General features: G+C 41.9%; 1 protein-coding gene across 1 annotated transcript in view; it reads left to right on the forward strand.

Moving 5' to 3' along the window:
* The window catches only part of ABHD5 (abhydrolase domain containing 5), a 47,103-nt gene extending 35,246 nt beyond the window's left edge, over window positions 1–11,857 (forward strand). The window contains exons 6-7 of the mRNA XM_024224304.3: window positions 2,611–2,797; window positions 11,357–11,857. Of these exons, the coding sequence (XP_024080072.2) occupies window positions 2,611–2,797; window positions 11,357–11,446 (277 nt within the window). The 3' untranslated portion in view covers window positions 11,447–11,857. The remainder of the gene's footprint in view (window positions 1–2,610; window positions 2,798–11,356) is intronic.
* The last annotated feature ends 4,345 nt before the right edge of the window (window positions 11,858–16,202 follow it).

Raw genomic sequence — 16,202 nt, forward strand, 5'->3', positions numbered from 1 at the left:
CTCTCTCTCTCTCTCTCTCTTTTTTTTTTTTTTTTTTTTTTTTTTAACTTTGGCTGAACACTTGGGAGCTAAGTTTCAATCGAAAGGATGTTCTTATAAGAATGCCCCCACTGGGTCAGACCAATGGTCTATCTAGCCTAGTATCCTGTCTTCCAACAGTGGCCAGTATCAGATGCTTCAAAGGGAATGACCAGAACAGGGCAATTTTGAATGATCCATCCCCTGTTGTATAGGCCCACCCAGTCAGAGGTTTAGGGACATCCAGAGATGGGGTTGCATCTCTGACCATCTTGGCTAATAGCCATTAATGAACCTATCCTCCATGAACTTACCTAATTCATTTTGAACCCAGAATCTCATATTGCCAACTTCACATAGCAGGAAGTCACCAGACAGACCCTGAAAAGACGCTGGATGTAGCTGTTTAAGCACTCAAAAGGAGTCAAAAATGTCACTAAATAAAATTTCCAGAGAATTGATTGTGGGGGTGTGTGTGTGTGTGTGTGTGTGTTTATATTAAAAATGTGTGCTCAGGCGCGAGTACAGTCACAAAATCATTCACTAGCAGCTCAATAGTGTTGCACACCAAGTCAGTGTCATTATGTCTCAGTTGAGCATGTCATCGGAAGGAATCGCATTCCAGGGCTGTTTGGGCTGAGATCACTATAATCTGCAGGTGAGGAAAAGAAGTTTATGGAAGCTAATTAAATATTTTGCTAAAACCAGGCACAATTTGGAGAGAGCAGCCCATTAGCCAGGGCTTGTTTTTACCCAAATGTATTCTTTCTCGCTGCTCCGTAGTAGGTAGTGCACCCTGTGATGCAGGGGAAGATCGCTAATAAAGCGGGCAGGGCGCGGGAGGCAGGTTAGCCAGTGAGGAAAGCCACACGGATGGAAGGTGGGGTGGGATGAGACAGGACCATGTGCCCCAATAGGGCGGGGGGCACCGTGCCTCCAGGGATGAAGCTCTTACTACAGGATCGAAGGTGGAGCTTGCTTGATTTCGGCTCCCCGTTACTCCTTCCCTGGCTTGGCCTGGGGTTAGCAGCCCAGCTGTTTTCAAAAATCAAACCCTGGAAGCGGCGGGATTGGGAAGGGGTCCGGCTAACAGATTTTTGTTTTTAAATCTACTTTCTTGGCTCCCTGAAGCATCAAGCTCAGGTCAGGTGAATGCCTCTTCCCCCTGGCTCTGGGCTCTTCCTTTCATTAACCTGTCAACTCAAATCCAGGCTGGCAAGAAAGGGAGACTTAGCTGAAATTAATCAACCCCAGCTGACCTGGGATGTGCTACCTACTACAGAGCAGCAACAAAGAACACATTTGGGTAAAAACAAGTCTGGCTAATGGGCTGCTCTCTCCAAAGTGTGCCTGGCTTTAGCAAATTATTTAATTAACCTCCACAAACTTTGTTTCCTCACCTGCAGATTATAGTGATCTCAGCCCAAGAAGCCCTGGAATGCGATTCCCTCCGAGGACATGCTCAATTGAGACATAATAACATTGACTTGGTGTGCAACAGAATGTAGTAGTTAAATTTATTAATCTTATTTGGGTTATTGCTGATTATGTACTATATATATTGTATTACTTTTAAACCAACATTTGTACTTTTTGATAATTTAAGCATTATACCCAGATGTACAGACACTCTTTCATAACCGATGTATTACATAATTTTAACATTAGCTTTAATAAAATTTTTAAATCTGTAAAAAAATAATAATAATAATAATAATAGCATGGATTGGATTTTATTAACACTATTGAGCTGCTTGTGAATGATTTTGTGACTATACATATTGGTGACTTCTTTGAATGTCACTGTAATTGGCAGTGAAAGTCACTAGATTTGTCACTGGTCACTTTGAAACTTATTTTCTAGCTAGGGAAACTAAAAAGTCGCTAAATCTAGTGACAAAGTAGCTAAGTTGGCAACAACACTGGTTATACTTTTGGCCTTCACAACATCCCCTAGCAATGAGTTCCATGGGTTCAATGTGCATGAGTGAAGAAGTACTTCCTTATGTTTGTTTTAAACCTGCTGCCTGTTAATTTCATTTGGTGACCCCTGGTTGTTGTGTTATGTAAAGGGGTAAGTAACACTTCTCTATTCATTTTCTCCACACCACTCATGATTTTATAGATCTCTATCATATATCTCCCTCCCCTCTGCCCCCCCAAGTCATCTCTTTTTAAAGTGGAGCAGTCCCAGTCTTTTTAATTTCTCCTCATATGGAAGCTGTTCCATGCCCCTAATCATTTTGTTGTCCTTCTCTTGTACCGTTTCCAATTCTATTATATTTTTTCAGATAAGACTACCATGACCTACATGCAGTATTCCAAGTGTGGGTGTGCCATAGATTTATATAGTGGCATTACGATATTTTCTGTTTTATTATCTATCCCTTTCCTAATGGTTGCTAACATTCTGTTAGCTTTTTTCACTGCTACTTCACATTGAGCAGATGATTTTCAGAGAACTCTCCACGATGACTTGAGATCTTTCTTGAGTGGTAACAGCTAATTTAGACTCCATAATTTTGTATGTATAGTTGAGTTTATTGTTTCTAATGTGTGTTACTTTGCACTTATTTCATTTGACATTTTAAGTGGTGAAACTGCTTTCAAGAACATGACTGTTCCTTATGGATGGGCAAAAAGGCCAATGTTACAGCGGATTGCTCACATGCATCAAGATATTCCGATCACTGTGATTTATGGAGCACGTTCTTGTATAGACGGCAATTCTGGTAGTACCATCCAGTCTCTGCGACCAAATTCATACGTAAAGACAATAGTAGGTGAATTTTTCTAGCCCTTGTTTTTTCTTTTTATGGGTTTGTGTAGATTGTATCCATTCTTCATCCTATTTGGTGCCAGCCCTGGAATGGTAGTCTTACAATTTAAAACTCTGGATAGGATATCTGATCTGATTTCTATACCAGAAAAAGGGTGGGAGAAGATAAGTATTCTTTGAGTGCTTGCACGTGTTCATTCCAAAGTAGGTGTGTGCACGCCCCAAGCAAAGTTGCCAGAAATCTTTCCCTTGGTGGTATCTGTTGGGTCGGCTCTAGCACCCTCTGGTGTCGCACACTCATAGCACCAGGATAAGGGGCTCTACCCTGCTTCAGTTCCTTCTTACCGCCCGTGACGGTTGCTGAAATCTCTCGTTGCTTAGGCAATCTCCTCTCTTTCCTAACCTTTTAGTGTAAATAATCCTCATACTTTTTAGTAGTTAGTTTTTACATAGATTGGACGACTCTGCTCTTAGATAGCAAAGTTGTCATTTGTCCCAGTGCTGGGGTTTAAGCCTTGTGCATCATGCAGGAAGTCTGTGGCTTTGAGCGACCCACACTCTAGCTGTCTGACGTGCTTAGGGGTAGCTCATAGGAAAGACCGTTTCCAAATTTGTAAAGAGTTCAAGCCCCGGACCCAGAAGGACTGCTCTTTCGAATGTCCTCCTTATGGAGGCAGCTTAAGAACAGATTCAGAGCTGTGCTGAGACTCGGCACCAATCATCTTCGCCAGTGCCAGGAGAAGAGCCGGTCTCTGGTGCAGAAGGACAAAAGAGACCGGGAGAGGGCGAGACGTGTGCTGGGCCTCTCTCCATCCCTGGTGCCACATTGCCAGGTGCCCACAGTCCCAGTATTGGCACGTCCTACGACACCCACTCAGGATCACAGTACCGGATAGTTTACTGTCCCGTCGACCCCCGAAGCCTTTGCAGCTGCAAAGGATCTTCTAACTCTGCCAGTACTAGGCTCCCTGGAGGGTCAAGACTTGGCACCATCAGTGCCCCCAAGCAGCAGGGAATCGACGCCAGCACCTCAACCAGAGCTGTGTCAGATGTCCAAGGGGGAACCCTTGCTGAGAGCCTCAAGGGCCCCTAGGCAGCCTTCTCTGGCACCCAGTGGAATGGCACCGCCCTGGTCTCTGCAGCGCACCTTAGTCCTCAGCAGACTCGGAGGCAGAAGTGTACTCCCCCGCCAAACAGCCAACCCCGCTGCTCCCTGGGCCATTTCCACTCCATCATGGCACTAGGTTAATCAGGGCCTCCGGGTGCATGGCCACCGTATCCAGGGGACCCAACTACCATGCAGTGGCCTTATTGAAACCGTTGGGGGTTTCACCCACCTCAAAGTACCTTTCAAGACGCTCTTATTCGGTCATCTCAGAGGCTAGAGCACCCTGGTACTGCACAGAGATACTCTGGTACCAAACACTGCACGAAACCCCAAGAGGAAGCCCTGCAAGCTCCTGCAGACACTGAGACCAATTGAGGCTCCCCATCAGGCTTTAGCCTCCTCCTCATCTTCTCTGGGGTCTCTCCACCTCCAGAGCCTAGAGGTCCAAACAGAGGTGGTTAAGGAGGTGACACACGGCCTCCTGGATATTCTGTCGCAAGCAGGCCCATCCAGAGTGGCTCTGCTGCTACACAATGCCATCATGGACTCTATTAAAGCCCTGTGGTAAACCCCTGCCTCCCTTCCACTAATGGCGAAATGATCAGAGCGTAAATACTTTGTTCCGGCCAAGGGGTGTTGGTTCCTCTTCTCCACCCCCATCCCTCCCGGGATCATTGGTAGTTGTGGCACCCAATGAGCAAGACCACCAGGGACAGCAGAGCTCTGTGCCAAAGGCTAGGACCTAAAAAGCTAGACCTCTTGGAGTGTAAGGCTTACCCATCCGGGGGCCTGCAACTTTGTATAGCAAACCAGCAGGCCCTGTTGGGGCACTACAACTTCAACATGTGGGAATCCTTGATTAAATTCAAGGATCTTCTCCCCCAGACAGGCGTTTTCCTCCCTAATTGAGGAAGGGAACACACTAGCTCGGGCCTCCCTGCAAGCAGCCCTGGATGCCGCTGACTCCACAGCCAGATCGAGGGTGACTGCGGTGACAATGCATAGGAGCTCCTGGTTTCAATCCTCGGGTCTCCCTCAGGAGGTACATCCAGAGCATCCAGGATCTCCCATTTGAGGGATCGTCGCTCTTCTCGGAGGACTCCCATGTGACCTTGAAATCCCCAGGGCTCTGCATATTAGCAGGTGCCAGGAAGCAATACAGGCCGCAGCAGCCAAGCCATTACTTCCCTCAAACAGCCTGTCAGGGCCACCAGAAGAGAAGGAACAGAGGGTTTAGGTGAAGGCCCCATCCCCCAGTCATCCTCAACAGGCCCTACTCAGTCAGCCCCCAGGCACCCCAGGTTGTCAAAGCATTCCTTTTGATGAGACGATCGAGGTTAACATCACAATCTCTTCTACATCGCATCCAGCTTACACTGCCCCCCCCCCCCATTTTCCGACCAGCTTTCCTATTTCCTGGATGCCTGGACCCAGATTACTTCAGACAGATGCGTCCTCAGCACCACAGAACTGGGTTACACCATCCAATTCCTGCCCACCCCCACCTTCCCACCCCTCCTCTCTGTTCCTCTTCAGGGACCCTTCTCATGAGCTCCTGTTGGAACAAGAAGCCCAGTCCATCCTTTGGGTGGGAGCTGTGTAACAAGTTCCCTCTCGCTTGAGAGGAAAGGGGTTCTATTCCCACTATTTCCTAATTCCGAAAGCCATGTGGGGGTGTCTCAGACCCATTTAGAAATCGGTTGAGACTGCGCAGATCTAAAAGAACCTGAAGTTCTGCATGGTCTCCTTGGTCTCCATCATCTCTTCACTGGATCCCAGGAATTAGTATTTCACCCTCAATCTAAAGGACGCTTACTTCCACATTTCGATCTTCTCTGGTCACAGACGTTTCTTAAGATTTGTAGTGAACCAAAGTCACTTCCAGTTCACAGTGCTCCCTTTTGGCCACTCTGCAAGTTTTCACAAAATGTCTGGCAGTAGAATCCATATATTTCCATACCTGGATGACTGGCTGATCAAGGGTTGGTCCAGAACTCAAGTAGAGGCCGACATCCATCTCCTTCAATTAACTTTCTATGTATTGGGCCTTCTGTTGAACTGTCCTGGTCCAAAGGGAGAGTTCATAGGGGCAAAACTCGACTCAATGCAAGCGAGGGCTCTGCTTCCAAACAACTGGTTCCTCGTGATTGCATCCCTGATACGATCTTTCCAAAGCTATCCAATCACGACCGTACGAAAGTGCCTGCGTCTCCTGGGCCACATGGCATTGTGCACATATGTAGTGCAGCACGCAAGGCTAAGACTCAGACCCCTGCAAGCCTGGCTAGCCCTGGTCTATTCCCTCTCTCACCATCACCTGGACTCAGTTCTCATGGTCTCAGCCTCATCTCATGACTGGACAAATGCTGACTGGACAGCCCCACGGTATGGCCGGGGTACCCTTCTCGAGACCTCACCCATCCCTGTCCCTGGAATGTGACACATCAACCCTCTGTTGAGCAGCCCACTTAAGACCCATCAGAACCCAAGGCCTTTGGTCCCAAGAAGAGCTCTCCCTGCACATCAATGTCAGGGAATTAAGGGCAGTATGTCTAGCATGCCAGGTGTTTCTACCTCACTTGACAGGCAAATCTCTTTCAGTCCTCACGGACAATACGATGGCTATGTTCTACATAAACAGGTAAGATGGTGCACGTTCTTCCCCCCCATACCAGGAAGCATTCTGCCTGTGGGTACTCTGCATCGCACTCTAGAAGCAGCCTACCTTCCTGGGACTCAGAACCAGCTAGCAGATCGCCTCAGCTGGTCTTTCTCCTCTCACCACGAATGGTCTCTTCATCCAGACATTGTAAGGGACATCTTCTGACAGCAGGGGATTCCCCTTATAGACCTGTTTGCCACCCGATCCAACAGGAAATACTATCAGTTCTGTTCCCTGAGGGGCCACAGCCTGGGGTCTCTCGGAGATGCGTTCCTGTTACCATGGACGAGACACCTGTACTATGCTTTCACTCCTTTTATCCTTCACACTTTTATCCCATTGATCTACAAGTTTCTGATGAAGATCAAGCGGGACTGAGCGTGGGTTATCCTCCTGGCCCTGGCAGCATTGGTTCTTCATCCTGCTAGGCATGTCCATAGAGACACCCCTGCAATTCCTGTCGCACACAGATGTAATATCCCAGGATCCTTGATTAAAGGATCCTGGGATAGGAGTCGACTGCTGCACCCAAACCTCACGTCGCTGCACCTGTCTGACTGGAAGCTCCATGGCTGAATCCAGAGGAGCAAGTTTGCTTAGAGCAAGTCCGCAAGGTCCTAATGAGCAGTAGAAAGCCTTCCACCAGAGCTACCTACCTGTCAAAATGGAAGAGGTTCTCCAGCTAGTGTTCACGACGACAGGCCCTGCCTCTGTAGTTCTGTCTGCATCTCATTCTAGACTACCTGCTTTCGCTAAGATAGCAAGGACTAGCCTTTTCCTCAGTAAAGGTTCATCTAGCGGCCATCTCGGCCTTCCATTCCAAGATCGACAACTGTTCTATCTTTTCACATGACATGGTAGTCTGGTTCCTCAAAGGCCCAGAGATGATATTCCTCCAAGTTAGGAATCCCACTCCCCATGGGACCTAAACCTAGTCCTGTCAAAACTCACGGGACCCCCGTTTGAACCACTGGCAACATTCTCACTGTTACTCCTCTCTTGGAAAGTAGCCTTCCTGGTGGCCATCGCTTCAGTCAGACAGGTTTCAGAGAAATGAGCTCTTACTTCAGAGCCCCCATACACTGTCTTTTTTTAAGGACACAGCCCAGCTGCGACTGCACCTATCATTCGTCCTGAAAGTTGTATCACAGTTTTTCATTGGAGTCAAACAATTTTCCTGCCAGTGTTCTACCCTAAAACACATGAGAGCAGGGAGGAACAGCGCCTCCACTCATTAGATGTTGGGTGTGCCCTGGCCTTCTACAATACGAAGTACCAAACCATTCTGCAGATACATTCAGCTGTTCATAGCAATAGCAGAAAGGATGAAATGTCTCCCCATTTCTGAACAGCGAATCTTATCGTGGATCACTTAGTGTATCAAGGCATGTTACACCCTCACGAACATTTCGCCCCCAGCTGATTTAACGGCTCACTTTACAAGTTCTCAAGCCTCTTCCGCTGCTTTTTTTAGCACATGTTCCAATTCAGGACATCTGGTCATCAGTTCATACCTTCACAATGTACTATGTCATTACACAACAGGCTTGAGGCGATGCCAGTTTCGGCTGGGCTGTGTTACAGTCAGCCTGCACTTGATCTCCAAACCCACCTATGGGACAACTGTTTGTGAGTCACCTACATTGGAATGGACATGTGCAAGCACTCAAAGAAAAAACGGTTACTAACTTTTCTGTAACTGTTGTTCTTCGAGATGTGTTGCACATGTCAATTCCAAAACCCACCCTCACTCCCCTCTTCAGAGGCGGTTGGCAAGAAGAAACTGAAGGAGGGCAGGGCTGGCAGGGCCCCTTATACCAGCACTATGAGCACCTGATACCAGAGGGTGTTAGAGCCAACCCAATGGATACCACTAAGGGAAAAATTTCAAATAACTGTGCTTGGGGTGCACACACACACCTACATTTGAATGGATATGTGCAACACATCTCAAAGACAAACAGTTACAGAAAGATTAATAACTCTTTTTTTATCTCCATTTTTTTTCATGTGGGGGAACTGGGGCTCAAGAGAGAGTAAGTGACTTGTTTCAAGTCAAAAGGAAGTTTGGTTGTGGCATTCAGAACTGAGCCACATTTCTTCCTAATTTCCAGTCCAGGAACGTAAACATAAGGTCATCTTTCCTGTCTTAAAAAAGTATGAACTCCTCAGTGTTCTAATGAAATGTATTTTGTAAAGAAAAAATACTTACAGTCTAAATTTACATATTACATAATCAAGGAATCTTCAATGTGATAATTGTTCCAATCATTTTGTGTAGTGTGTACATTTTTTATAAGTGGTAACTGTTTTCTGCTGAAGTTTTGGAAGTGCCCTCATTTCAATCATTGCAGAAATCTTCAATTTTGTCTTTCCAGCCAATGTGGCTTTATTTATATATGTGAGGAGAGCTACTCTTTCAGATGTGTGTGCTTACATCCTAGATTAATATTTACACACACACATTGGCCACTTTTCTAAGGAACTAAATGAAATTTACTATTACCATTCATATTCAAAATCATACTAGACAGCTGTGACGGTTGAATATGGATGTCCGAATTACTTTTTTGAGTTGGTCAGATCTTGGAATGTGCTGGATATCATATTACTGCTGTGTGGTCTTCCGGATGTGACTGACTAGTAACTTGCCCAAACATGCTCTGGACATAATATATTGTAGGTCATTAAGTTGAACAAAAGATGGTAATGACTATGCACGTGTATCAGAAGTAGGTACAGGGAGAAGGGAGTATGGACAAGATGAGATTTTTCTCTCTTAATTTCCTGATTTTATAATTCACTCAAAAATACCGCCCAATACAGCATAGGAGGATAGGGAAAGTCAAATCCTTCTATAGAGCATTTCTCCTCTTCCTGAAATGGTGACACATGTTTGTGAATAAAAATATATTTATCAAAAGTTATCTGTTATTGCTTAACAAGCAGACTTCCTATAACAGAAGTTACAGTTAGGAAGTGGGGAGTAGAAGAGTAGGACATGCATGAGTCATTCAAACAGATATAACCAATCTGGTCTGGGTTTTCTGAGGGACAGGAGAGCTAATTTAATGTCCTATTCTAATTCAGGTTAACATTTTGTCAGCCAAGAGGTGGGTTATAAAAGGCAAATGCAACACAGAAAGAAAAACGGGGACACTGAAAGGCATCCTTTAGGGTGAGAGAGAGGCTTCTTCCAATGTCTCCTTGTAGGTAATATTCCCGTTCTTGGTAAAGTGTCTCCCTAGCAATGCTTATTTTAGTATCTAACTAGATCTCTTTATTTCTAATTAAATTTTATTTTGTGACTTTCTGTAGCTTCCTAGTATTTCTCTTCTCTTAAGATAACTTGTCTCGATTCCTAGAGAGTTAGAAATTCCAAAACAGTAATTGTCCCTCCGAAGTGCAAGTGAATTGTAATTTCAGGGAAGGGAGGCTCAAAAGAGGATAATGGCTTCAATATAAAATTAAGTGGAAATTGTTCAGGTGCCTTTCCCATAGAGTACTGTAAAATGGCCTGCTTTACCAGTCTGGGCATGGAGAGAACTAAATTACAGAAATATCAGGTGTGGTTGCAATGGCCCTTAGATAATTTTACCAAAAAAAAAAAAAAACTATTCAGGAGGGTGCCAGCAGGTGTGATTTTCAGCATCTGACTTGACTTTTCCCTGATTATCATAGCAGTTAATTTAGAGGGTTGAAATGACAAACAAGCTGTTGCCACAGTCTAGAGATTCCTCAGCAATTAAAGCCCTCAGTCAGTTCTTAATCATCTATTGTAGTGCTCTTTCAGTCTTTCCCGGAGCATATGTTTCATAAGAGATGAAAAACATTCAGACATTCTGTAAGTGTTTAGATGGGAAGGAGCCAAAGAACCACTGTCCAGATTTTTTGGGGAGAGTTGGAGCTGCATTTTGGTAGAAAGCTTAACATGTAAAGCTTGTTTACATGTAATGATTGCTCTTTCTATTGAGGAACCAACTTTCTTCCTATTTCCCCCCCCAGTTTACACCTCCTTTGCAGTTGCTTGTTACCTCCTCATGCTGGAAGCCAGTCTCACAGCTGAATCAATATGGATTGAGTGCAATAGGCTGTCAGTTTTTTAATCGATGTTCTCATCTAATGCACATTCTAACACTTGTTAGATTTGTCTGATTTTAATACACCTCTACCCCAATATAACGCTGTCCTTGGAAGCCAAAAAATCTAACTGCGTTATAGGTGAAACCGCGTTATATCGAACTTGCTTTGATCCGCCGGAGTGCGCAGCCCCCCACCCCCCAAGCGCTGTTTTACTGCGTTATATCCGAATTCGGGTTATATCGGGTCGGGTTATATCGGGGTAGAGGTGTATTAGCGCTTGTAATGTACAGGAGCTGGCGCCAAGATTTAAAATAAAGGAACCTAAAGTTTTATATAAGCTTCTACATCCACATTTAGACATCTTAAGTAAATGTTAGAAATTTTCAAAAGTAATGAGCAACTACCAGCTCCCATTGATCTCAATCCTTTTGAAAATCAAGTCTCTGATTTAGGTGTAAAAACCTGTTTGGAAATCCTGGCCTGGCATTTTTGTTCAGGGTGACCAAAGGAACTTGCAGTATGACCAGACATGGGGGACAGTATGTCCTTCTCACTATGTAATAACAGACTCATGATTATGTGTGAAGGTTTGGATATTTATTTATTTTTATTTTTCCTAATGTATGTTTTTCCCATGTCCTAATGTTTCAGGATTTGTTGACATTCTTGTTATTCTGACTTCTCTTTTTCTACTTCCTCCTCCCAGGCTATCCTTGGGGCTGGTCATTATGTGTATGCTGATCAACCTGAAGACTTCAATCAGAAAGTAAAAGAGATATGTGATTCTGTGCACTGACTGAATTCAGCTCTTTATAAAGTCTGATCATACATACCGTATACTAGCAATACTTTGTAGAACATTACAAAAACTTAAAGCATGCAGAGCTAGTCAAGCAGGCTCTGTTTGCACACCGTTTCTTCCAAGAAGTCACCTGCACACTTAAACCACTTAGTGCCTTTTGAGTGGGGAATATTTTAAATGGAAACCTTGTACAGTTTACTTTGAGACTTGTCTTTAAATATTTAGAGGTGTTGTTTGCCTGTCTGATATAGTGAAAATATAAATAACTAGTTTTTAAACTGAAAAAAAAATTTGGTTGATTGAAATTTGCAAAATTTTGAACATTTTAAATTATGTTGCATTCTAAATCTACCATAAGAATGTCTATACTCAGCCATTATATAAATAATATACTGTATAAAGGTATGACTTTATAAACATTCATACTTGGTAGGCCAATGCATTCATAGTAAGAATGTGAAATTAAAATATTTCTTCTCTTTCGATCCCAAGACTTTATGTACAATATTTTAACATTGTATTTTGGCATGATGACAGGTTATGAAGCGGGTGTTTGGAAAGTGGCAGGGCCAAAATAATTAGCACAGCTTGTCTTTGGGCATAAGGTGCGTTGAAGCTTACGGTACTTTTTTGCCTATTGGATTCTGTTATATTCTTCACAAGACATTCTTTCATGTGTCTAATCTCCTAGGGAACTTCAGTTTTAAGAGACAATGGTGTTGCTGACACTCATGCTTCCATGAACATATTTTATCTATAGAATTCAATGGCTTGAAATACAGAAGTGGCCTGCTAGTTGCACAACCTATTTTTATGTTGATACAATTATCACAAGGCCTGTTGCCAGCTCAAATCTAATGGTTTTAGAATTACCCATTTTGATTAATACCAGGAAATAAGTGTCTGACTAATGAGATTAATCCTGATCTTTCGCTTTCGAGATTAAGCCTACCATTTTCTCACAAATACAAATTTTTGGAATACTGAAACTAGTCTGGAAATACTGGAAATGCAACAGAATATTGGATCTTAATAGCACCCTTATAGGAAGGGATATTACTGGAATAAATAATATCAATGAAGTAAACGGTAGCTTGTTTTAGGAATTCCTTCTGCAGTGTTTGAACAATTCAGTATTTCACAATTGGAGCAAATCTACTCTCTGGTTCTTTACAAAAGTGTAGTTTCACATTAGTTTTCAGGTGCTCAGTAAAATACTTTGAACAAAGTACTTTGACACTTTAAAGCCAAATTATGTGGTGGTTTATTTTTTTAAAAGTAAGTTTACATAAAACTTTTTGATTTCCATTTGATTGTTGGAATAACTACTGAAAGTATCTTGATTTGTTATATAAAATATTTAACTAATGTTATCACCTTCTAAAGGTTTAAAAATTTCTGGATAGCTTTGCTTTCCATATTATGATTATGAGAAGATTTGTTATATGTAGATTGTATTTCAGTAGAGCACAGTCTTTCTCCTCAAGGAGATGTTTACTTACATGGTGCTATGAGAACATCAAACAGTCCTTGCGATTGCCTTGACTGGTGGTACTTAATACTATACATCTAAATTATTTAATTGCAATAAATAGCATCTTTAATTAGCAAATCCAGATTTATATAAAACAGAACAGTATTTTCTAAAATTCGGTGTTCAAAATGGAGATACAGAACACCACATACATTTTTGTACATAGGTCATAAATTAAATGGCAGCATGACTGATTGGTTAATGAATGCCTTGTTGGTGAATAGTTTTTTTCCTTAATTATCAGTCTAATTTGCATTGATTAACTGAACTCAGCTGAACATTTGCAATTACGTACAGAATGTGACACCAAAATATATGGTGTCTCTTTTCTAACCAGTAAAAGGTGGAACAAATTGTTAATACTTTCAATAGCATTAATGTAGGGCGCTCCAGTTTGTCACATCTAAGGATGTAAGGAAGGGGAGAAAAGTTTTATGCCAAACATGAAAATTTCTCTAAATAGCCCTTGTTTTTCCTACTCAATGTGCTAGTAAAAATCACTGTTTATGTAAGTTTTGCACTATTAAAAAAATTGCATTAAACGCTTGTGTGTGTTTTCTGCTAAGAATATTTCTATTGGCAGTTGCTTTTCTAAAGATACTTGTGTGACTACTTTTGATTCCTAGAGGTTAATTACAGAAATTGAGCTAAAATGTCCAAAAATGTGTAAAGAGGAAATGTAAAGGATGTGTTAATTTTTTACATGTCTCAAACTTCTTAGCATTACTTGGTGCTGAACTGGAGACTTGAGTATAGGTTAACAGGTAACTGAAAGGTTTCAGAACTCTGGCTATGCATACAAAGAAAATGTTTTTGTTTGTGTTTGTTCTAAGATGAAAGGAAATGTTAGATCTCCTCCTCCTCCTGCAGGTTAATACTGCAGTTTTGAATGTAATCCTGTTCTGATAATATCTTACCACACATTGAGACAGTACAACATAATCTATTAAAGTACTGTAATATGAACCTTAAAGAGAAGCTTTTTAGATTATGAATAGCTCATATTTTGGATGATTAGGAGCTAAAACACTTGTAATGAGTTTCTCTCTCGTCCCCTTACAAAGTGTGAAGCTCACCTCCTTCAAAAATAGACTTTGCTTCAATATCTTGAGTAGAGGTTACGCAGTAGCTTAAAGTATGCTGTGTGGGAATACTGTACAGTGATTATGCTATTTTTATAAGTGCTTTAAAGTAGCACAAGCGCCACAGGGACAAACACAGACTTTTCTCCTGTAATAGAATCAAAATTAGCACAGACTGCTTACAGCAGAGTATAACATAACAAAAGTAATCTAAAGTATTAATCTGATAAAACTAAGATTTAGAGACAATCTCCAAAACATGTTCTACCTTCAAAGGTTGACATGATACATTTTATTACAGTAATTTACTAACATTTTGTTTGCATGATCTACTTCATTTTTCTTGCTTATTGAAGCACATCTACTTAATCTTAAACCCCAAATGTGATATTTTGGAAAAGTAATTTATTTTTCTATAACACTGTCGTAGTATACAACTTACAAAAATTAAAGTAAAGCAGCAGTTTGTTTCTGATCATGAAATGGAACATAAGCATGTGACTTGGTATGTACTGAGCGTGGAAGTGGATCCAAGTAGATTAAATGTTGCCTCCTTGTTCCATTGTAGTTAGAACGATGCCAACATTTCTATTATAAACCCTGTTTTACAAGGTTATGTAACTTAGTTATAACCATTCACTCTAAACTGAAATGTCATGTGATGGTCTCCCAGCCTGAAGCCCTCACTGCTATCCCCTGCCAAAAAAGTGTAACTGACTTTTCAAGTACAGTTTAAATTGAAGAGTATGAAACTTGTCTGGATTTATAGTGTGGGCAAATAAATATACAAGGAGTCCATTTCACTTGTATCAATCAAAATTTGAACCTCCAGAAGTGAGAGGCTAGCTTATTTAGCTTCATAGTTAGCTGTTAAATACATTTTTCCCAAGCGTATTAAAAGAGATTAGACCCTACAATGGCGTATTCACTTATCAAATTAGATTTATAGAACTGTCGTCTTTTAGTATGAGTACCTTTATTAAACATGTATGAAATACAATGTGTTGGATGGTAATCCTTGCTATCTCAGATTCACATCTTTCCCCCCTGGATTCGTTCAAAAGTTGTGACCAGCCCTTTCTTTGGAGTCAGAATCACTCCTCAGTCAATTGGAGAAAGAATAGAATAGCCATGGAGCAAGATTACAGGACCAAGAACCAAACTAATTTTCCACAGGGAAGTAGAGAGAACTATACATAAGCTTCTGGCCCCAATACTAATTAATTAAAGTCTTTGTATGTACTCCGCTTCAACACTGGCTGTTGAATGAGACTGCACAATAATGTAGATTCAAGTGACAGACATTTTTACTAACCTCTGGAGCTACATGAACTACATTAGTGAGTTTATTTTCAGTTTTGCTTTAGTCTGTACTAATATTTTTCATGTAGTCCTGCACATAAATTGCCACAAAGTTTCTATCCTGTGGACCACTTTTGATCTATGAATGGATTGGTGTTCAATGGCCCATACTATGAAGGTTTAAGAATCACTGCTGTAGGTGAAACTGGACTCACACTACAACTTCTGTACTGTAAAGATAAGTGGAGAGAGTTATCCACAACCCAAGTTATTAGTGGGTATAGTGAGGTCAGAACAGATTAGAGTAGTGCTCTGCTACTACTTTTTGGGATAGTGGCTATAAATAAAAACTGGGTGAGGCTTTACTACAGTTTTACAAGCAAGGAACTGGATGGATGGGTGAGAAGAGCAGAGAGAAATGAAGGGAAGGAGAATATAGACAATAAGGAATAACAGGAACTAGAGATGAGAGTGAGAGAAAAGCAAATGGGAACAGAATCGACCTGTTGGGAAAAAAAGCATTGGTAGCTTCAAGAACTGGTTCAGACTTGGTTGAGGCAGGGATGCACAAATAGAATCTCGACCAGGAATAGAGGTTATTTTACCTCTATTTGGCACTGGTGCGACTGCTGCTGCAATACTGGGTCCAGTTCTGGTGCCCACAATTCAAGAAGGATGTTTATAAATTGGAGAGAAGAGCCATGAGAATGATTAAAGGATTGGAAAACATGCCTTATAGTGATAGATTCAAAGAGCTCAGTCTATTTAGCTTAACAAAGAGAAAGTTAAGGGGTAACTTGATTACAGTCTATAAGTATCTACATGTGGAACA

This window comes from Terrapene carolina, unplaced genomic scaffold, assembly GCF_002925995.2.
Source record: "Terrapene carolina triunguis isolate 2854851 unplaced genomic scaffold, T_m_triunguis-2.0 Scaffold84, whole genome shotgun sequence".
NCBI classification, from domain to species: Eukaryota; Metazoa; Chordata; order Testudines; family Emydidae; genus Terrapene; species Terrapene triunguis.